At 60.8% G+C, this 7,019-nt stretch overlaps 3 protein-coding genes across 3 annotated transcripts; 1 reads left to right on the top strand and 2 right to left on the bottom strand.

The window, feature by feature from the left end:
* Positions 1 to 1,246: 1,246 nt before the first annotated feature.
* On the bottom strand, positions 1,247 to 1,615 carry LOC136112964 (scale keratin-like). The gene has a single exon (XM_065857902.1). It carries the CDS (start codon positions 1,613 to 1,615, stop codon positions 1,247 to 1,249), a length of 369 nt encoding a protein of 122 aa, XP_065713974.1.
* Positions 1,616 to 3,426: 1,811 nt separating this feature from the next.
* Positions 3,427 to 3,795, top strand: LOC136112971 (scale keratin-like). The gene has a single exon (XM_065857913.1). It carries the CDS (start codon positions 3,427 to 3,429, stop codon positions 3,793 to 3,795), a length of 369 nt encoding a protein of 122 aa, XP_065713985.1.
* A 2,442-nt stretch (positions 3,796 to 6,237) lies between these two features.
* On the bottom strand, positions 6,238 to 6,606 carry LOC136112972 (scale keratin-like). Its single transcript, XM_065857914.1, has one exon. It carries the CDS (start codon positions 6,604 to 6,606, stop codon positions 6,238 to 6,240), a length of 369 nt encoding a protein of 122 aa, XP_065713986.1.
* Positions 6,607 to 7,019: the final 413 nt, after the last annotated feature.

The raw sequence follows: 7,019 nt of genomic DNA, 5'->3' as shown, positions 1-7,019 counted from the left end.
GTCTGCTGTAGCACAGGCTATAATCAGAAAGCAGTCACACAAGAGAAAAGATTCTCTGAGTAGCCCCAAAGAGGTAATGGTAAGGTACAGGGAGATTGCATGCTCTGGAATGAAAGCATTATAAATCTCAAATGCCAGAGAATGGTGGAAATATAAGAAGAATTGTAATGCAAGAGAACACATAATCTGACTTTTACTGCCAACATGGCATTACTTCTCAAAAAGACAGAGTGATTACAAAAAAATACAAATGGCACTAATATCAAGATAATTAATCCCACATGTACCAGGGTAAGGGGTTAAATAATATTGTGGGATAAGTCCCCTTGAGTAAAGCTAAGCAACAGATGATTTGTGTTTGCTTTTGACCCTGAGAGTGTTACAAAGTCACTGAATGAGATACAGTAGAACATTTCTGGAAGTACAAAGTTTTGGAGGATGAGACAGCAGCATCATACCTTCTTATGGAAAACCATGAAGAGTAGCTGAGACACCGGTCTGTAATATATTACTGTTATGGCACAAATATATATTTGTACAACTCTTTATATTTGACTATGAACATATTTAGCAAGGAGGAACCTGTAGTTAATCAGACTGCTTCAAATTCATTGCAAAACTTAAAAAATTGAATCATTCTGCTCACAATTAGGGAAAAGAAGATTTTCCCAGAGCTGAGAGATTTTCATTTTCAGCTAGACAATGCGAAATGAGGAATTATGTCTTCTCTCACAGGTAAGATAAGATCTGTACTAATTCCTGAGGAAATATAAAGACATCAGAATTTGCCCTCCCTCTATTACCAGACAAAAAATTTGGAAAAGCATGCAGGGAGACATGACTGGAATGCAGAAGAAAATTTATTATATCCAGAGGATCAGCAGAGATGGTCAGAGAGGTGATGGACAAGACCCAGAGAGGCTGGTTGCCACGGGTGGCGGGAGGCAGGGGCATCTTCCCAAGAGCATGGCTTCTTGCTCCAGATGCCCCCTTCATGCAGCATTGCAGCTCTCAAGGACTTGATCCAGTTCCTGCCTCGTCTGACAGCTGGGAGGAGATGGTTGAGAACAGAGAGACAGAGAAGAGGGCAGGGAAGGGCTGAGGCTGTTCCAGCTGCCCAGGCAATACTGAGGCTAGGGGTACTCAACACCCTTCAGAGCCCAGTGCCTGCCAGCTCAGCCCTGTGTGGCCGATGTTGACATTAACATTTGAGCAGGAGGCAACACTGGGTGCTCTGGGGCTGGGTCTAGCAGGGGCCACAGTTGTCCCACAGCTTCCTGCTGTAGCGGGGCAAGGCGTAAGGGCTGTAGGCGGGAGAAGCGTAGTAGGGTCTGCCAAAGGTGCAGAGGCCCCCGGAGCCCTGGGTGGCCCCGGCACCGTAGAGGCCGCCCAGCCCCAGGGAGCCCCCAAAGGCGGGTGCTCCGGAGGAGCCCACCACGGCTTGCTGGGGGAAGGAGCTGAGGATGGGGCCGGGGAAGGTGACGACGACGGGGGGCGGCTGGATGAAGGCCGTCGAGTCGGGGCACTGCCGGGCGCAGAGCTCGTTGCAGCTGTCAGCGATGGGCTGGGGGACGGCGACGCTGGTTGGTGCTGGGCGCAGGTCGGAGCAAGACATCTTTGTGCGAGAGTGATGAGCCTGAAAGACACGGCCCCGAGGACAGCTGTCATGCATGCGGAGAAGAGTCCCCGACCCAGCACTGCCCTGTTCCCTTGGCTGTCCTGGAGCTGGAGGGACCAGGGCCACCCCCTTGCCGCACTGCCCACTGTTTGCCCTTTGCCCAGCCAGCCCCCCTCAGCGCCCTGCTCTCTGTAGCCCTCTCCTTGCCATCTCTCTCTGCAAGCAGAGGGCAGACGAGCCCTGGCAGAGAGCCTGTGCAGGGCCCGGCTCTGCGTGGCCTGGCCACGGGGCTCCATCCTCCTCCCGTCGTGGCTCAGCCCAGCCTGGCCGTCCAAGGCGGCTGCCAGCACGCCCGCCGCTGGCAGAGCTCTCCTAGCCAGGGATACCCCACAGCGGCCTCAGCGACAGGGGGCAGAGAGCTGCAGGCACCCACCTACCCTTTTCCTGAGCAGAGCGAGGCAGGAGCAGCGGATGGCCATGCACAGCGAGGGCAGCGCTTTTATGCCGCACCAGAGAGTGGGGGGAGGAGCTGGCCGCACTGGAGGCACGTGTCCCGCGCTGGCCGAGCCCCTGCCTTCTCCCTGCGTGGCACGGGGCTGTTTTGCTGATGTCGTTTCCTCTCCAGCCCCAACCCGCTCTATCAGCCCCTGCAATTACCCCACTCAGACGCTTGCCAGCTGCCACCTCACGGGCCCAATTAGCCCCACTGTCTTGTCATCATCTCTGTGTGAAAGAGGGCACACAGCGTGACAAAGGCTGACTGCAAGCGCCCTGCGTGCCATAGCTCTTCTGCAAGGGCTTGGTCTCGGCGTGGCCCCCTGTCTGCTTCGCAGAGCCACAGGGAAGACCAGGGTCTCCCGCACGCCAGCGACCGCGTGACGCGCACCGTGGAGCTATTATCTACAGAGGCGCGAGGTTACGAAACGCCGAATCAAAGGCACTCCTCTCGGGCACTGCCTGCTCAGCACGATGTATCACTCGCCAGCCCGACACAGCCGGCCTCCATCTGCCCGCAGGCCGTGGCCGCGGACCTCTGCAAGTCTGGGGGAGCAAGACCCCTTGTGCTCTTCCGCAACGTGCGTGCTGCAAGGAGCACAGACCCCGACCCGTGCTGAAGTGGCACGGGCTCACTCCAGGCCTGCCCCAGCCCCGCGGGCCCCTTGCAAGTCTCCTGGGAAGCCCATTGCCGGGCGATGGTGCTGGGCAGGGGCTGCCCTCGGGGTGCTGGGCAGCTGGCGGCGCCGGCTGACGCCAAAGTCCCAGCAGCCCTTGGCTGGGCTAGCCGCGCTTGCCCTCGCCGCCGGCTCGATTCACAGCAGAGCCTGGCTGTGGGCACAGGGCAGAGGTTTCCCTGCAGCAGAGCACCAGTCAGGCAGCAAGGAGCTGCACAAGCATGGCCATCTCCTGCCTTCTACATCCCCGAGCAGGGGGATGCGTGCTGTCATGTAGCCCGCAGAGCACAGAGGGCTAGAAAGCCTGGCAAGCGGTATGTGCTGGTCTGGCAAGGGGATGCTGACTCAGGGAGGGGCAGGAGGCGGCCAGCCCCATAGGTGTAGGCAGGAGGGAGTGCTGCCTCTGCTGATTGGCCCAGCTGCTACTGAGCAACAGCAGGGCCGCTATAAAAGCTCTGCCACTGCCAGGCTCTCCCAACCACTGCTCTGGCTGCCTTCTCCTCAGGGAACAGGGTAAGTCTGCGAGCGCTTGTCCTCCTGGCCCCCTGCTGCAGCCCATCCGCCTCGGGTACTCCCCTCTGCTGCTCACTTGCAATCTCTGCCCTCTTGCAGAGCACCGTTCGATCCCACGCAAAGATGTCTTGCTCTGACCTGCGCCCGGCACCAACCAGCGTCGCCGTCCCCCAGCCCATCGCTGACAGCTGCAACGAGCTGTGCGCCCGGCAGTGCCCCGACTCGACGGCCCTCATCCAGCCGCCCCCCGTCGTCGTCACCTTCCCCGGCCCCATCCTCAGCTCCTTCCCCCAGCAAGCCGTGGTGGGCTCCTCCGGAGCACCCGCCTTTGGGGGCTCCCTGGGGCTGGGCGGCCTCTACGGTGCCGGGGCCACCCAGGGCTCCGGGGGCCTCTGCACCTTTGGCAGACCCTCCTACGCTTCTCCCGCCTACAGCCCTTACGCCTTGCCCCGCTACAGCAGGAAGCTGTGGGACAACTGTGGGCCCTGCTAGACCCAGCCCCAGAGCTCCCTTGGTGCCTGGGCCCCCAGCCCAAACGCCAATGCCAACGTCAGCCACGCAGGGCTGAGCTGGCAGGCACGGGGCACTGAGGAGTGCTGAGCATCCCCAGCCCCAGACAGTGCCTGGGCAGCTGGCCGTGCCCCGCAGCCTCGGCCCTTCCCTGCCCCCTTCTCCTGCTCTCTGCTCTCCTCCCTCTCTTGCCAGCTGTCAGACGAGCTAGGACCTGGACCCCAATGGCTCTGCGGGCCTGATGGACCCCGTCCTCGGGAGCTGCAATGCTGCACGAAGGGGGCATCTGGAGCAAGAAGCCATGCTCTTGAGAAGATGCCCCTGCCTCCCGCCACCCGTGGCAACCAGCCTCTCTGGGTCTCGTCCACCACCTCTCTGACCATCTCTGCTGATCCTCTGGGCAAAATAAAGTTTTCCTGCATCCCAGTCGTGTCTCCCTCCGTCCTTGTCCCACCTAGCAAAGAGCCTGGGGGCAAGTGCCCTTCAGCAGATGGAGGGCAAATGCTGGTGCTGAGATGCCCAGAGAGGTGAGGGTGGGCGGTGCTGGGAGAGGGAGGTTGCAGGCAGCAGGCGGGGGAGAGAGAGCCTTGTGGTGGGACTTGCAGGAGTTGGGGAAAGGGCAGAGGGAAGGGAGCAGGACAGGTGCTGGCAGGACTCCTTGGCCTGGCCTTTTCCGCCTGGGAGCAGCAGCAGCAGCTCCTGCAGGTCTGGTGCTCCGCAGAAGCAGGGCAGCATCTCCGGGTGCCCACGCAGAGGAGGCTGGACAAAGATCCCGTGTTGAAGCCCACGCTTGGGCAATGGCCGTCGATTGCTGGAGAGCAGGAGAAACGGAGGCCGAGGGGCGACCTCGCTGCCCTCTGCAGCTTCGTGAGGAGGAGAATTGGATAGGGAGATGCTGCTCTCTTCTCCCTGGGATCCAGCAAGAGTCCACAGGGGAACTGTTCAAAGCTGCAGTGGGGAAGGTTTAGACTGGACATGAGGAAACATTTCTTGGCTGAGCGGGTACTCAAAAGCTGCAGCTGGTTTCCCAGAGAGGTGGTCAATGCCCCAGGCCTCTCGATGTTTAAGAGGCTTTTAGAAAATGCTGCTGATGATTCGCTTTACAGTTTGGTCATCCCTCACGAAGTCAGGCTGTTGGACTAGATGATCTTTCTAGGTCCCTTCCAATGGAAAGATCCTGTTCTACTCTCATGTCTCCTCTGGGGAGAGCCGGAGAGAGCTGGGACCTTGGCTCGCGGTGAAGAGGAGCCTCAGAGTGTTCCTCACCAAGCTGCACACGTGCCTGAATGGAAGGCATCAAGAAGATGGAGCCAGGCTCTTCTCTGAGGTGGCCAGTGCCAGGACAAGAGGCAATGGGCACCAGCTGAAAGGCAGGAGGCTCTGCCTCAACGTGCCAGGCCACTGTTTCCCTGTGAGTGAGACTGAGCAGTTGCACAGGTTTCCCCAGGAGGGGGTGGACTCCCCGTCCTCAGAGACACGCAAAAGCTCCCTGGACACGGTGCTGGGCAGCCGGCCCTGGCTGCGGCTGCTGGAGGCAGCAGCATGACAACGTGCCCTGCGAAGCTCCTGCCACACGAATCGGGCTGTGATTTCTGGGATTGAACGTCTGTAGCAGAGAAGGGAGGAGCAGCCAGTGTGTTGGTCTGTGCTGGCTGTGAGGAGGGGAAGGAGAAGAGGAAGAAAACAGGAGGAAAAGGGACGGGAGCGGGAAGGGGAGGGGAGGGGAGGGGAGGAAGAAGAGGCAGGAGAAGCCTCCCGTTTGCTTTCTCTCCAGGGCCTGGAGCAGGGCCACGGAGGAGCAAAGTGGCTGGATCCGATGCAAGCATTTTCCCCGGGGGGCTGCCAGCCCCTGGGGCAGCCAGGCTCATGCGTGCTGAGGCTGGAGGTCCGCAAATGCCACGTGTCCCACAGACAGGGGAGCAGCCTGCATTCAGGGGGGACTCTTGGAGCTCAAATGCGGGACCATGTGTGGCCAGAGCTGCAGGGGTTGTGGGGTGTCTCAAAATGACCTCAGCCTGGTCCTGTTGTGGCTGAGGGATTGCCCTGGTCTGGCTGGCGGAGGTTACGTGCACGGCAAGGGGAGCCCTGCAGCCCACACCGGGCTCTGAAAGAAGAGGAGGAGAGGCAGGTGTTGGATGCAAGACTGTTTTATTGCAGTGCAGGAAAGGAACCACTGGAGAAAGACACTGAAGGTAGAGGCAGGCAGGTTGTCCCTGGAGGCTTCGAGAGAGCTGTTCCTCCAGGCTTCCTACCCCACGCAGCGGCCATTGCAGAGACTAACGAGTGCCCTGTGGGACGATGGTAGAGTCGCGCATCTGGGCAAGGGACGGGGCGAGGAGGAGAGGCGGCATGGAGAGAGGCAGGCAAGGAGTGGAGGCGTGAGGGCGAGGTGGCCCAGGCAGCAAGGGAGCTCTGGGGCTGGGTCTAGCAGGGGCCACAGTTGTCCCACAGCTTCCTGCTGTAGCGGGGCAAGGCGTAAGGGCTGCAGGCGGGAGAAGCGTAGTAGGGTCTGCCAAAGGTGCAGAGGCCCCCGGAGCCCTGGGTGGCCCCGGCACCGTAGAGGCCGCCCAGCCCCAGGGAGCCCCCAAAGGCGGGTGCTCCGGAGGAGCCCACCACGGCTTGCTGGGGGAAGGACGTGAGGATGGGGCCGGGGAAGGTGACGACGACGGGGGGCGGCTGGATGAAGGCCGTCGAGTCGGGGCACTGCCGGGCGCACAGCTCGTTGCAGCTGTCAGCGATGGGCTGGGGGACGGCGACGCTGGTTGGTGCTGGGCGCAGGTCGGAGCAAGACATCTTTGTGCGAGAGTGATGAGCCTGAAAGACACGGCCCCGAGGACAGCTGTCATGCATGCGGAGAAGAGTCCCCGACCCAGCACTGCCCTGTTCCCTTGGCTGTCCTGGAGCTGGAGGGACCAGGGCCACCCCCTTGCTGCACTGCCCACTGTTTGCCCTTTGCCCAGCCAGCCCCCCTCAGCGCCCTGCTCTCTGTAGCCCTCTCCTTGCCATCTCTCTCTGCAAGCAGAGGGCAGACGAGCCCTGGCAGAGAGCCTGTGCAGGGCCCGGCTCTGCGTGGCCTGGCCACGGGGCTCCATCCTCCTCCCGTCGTGGCTCAGCCCAGCCTGGCCGTCCAAGGCGGCTGCCAGCACGCCCGCCGCTGGCAGAGCTCTCCTGGCCAGGGATACCCCACAGCGGCCTCAGCGACAGGG

Source organism: Patagioenas fasciata, chromosome 30 (genome assembly GCF_037038585.1).
Source record: "Patagioenas fasciata isolate bPatFas1 chromosome 30, bPatFas1.hap1, whole genome shotgun sequence".
Lineage (NCBI taxonomy): Eukaryota > Metazoa > Chordata > Aves > Columbiformes > Columbidae > Patagioenas > Patagioenas fasciata.
The sequence above is the reverse complement of the archived record's forward strand: the minus strand, read 5'-3'. Positions and strand labels throughout refer to the sequence as shown.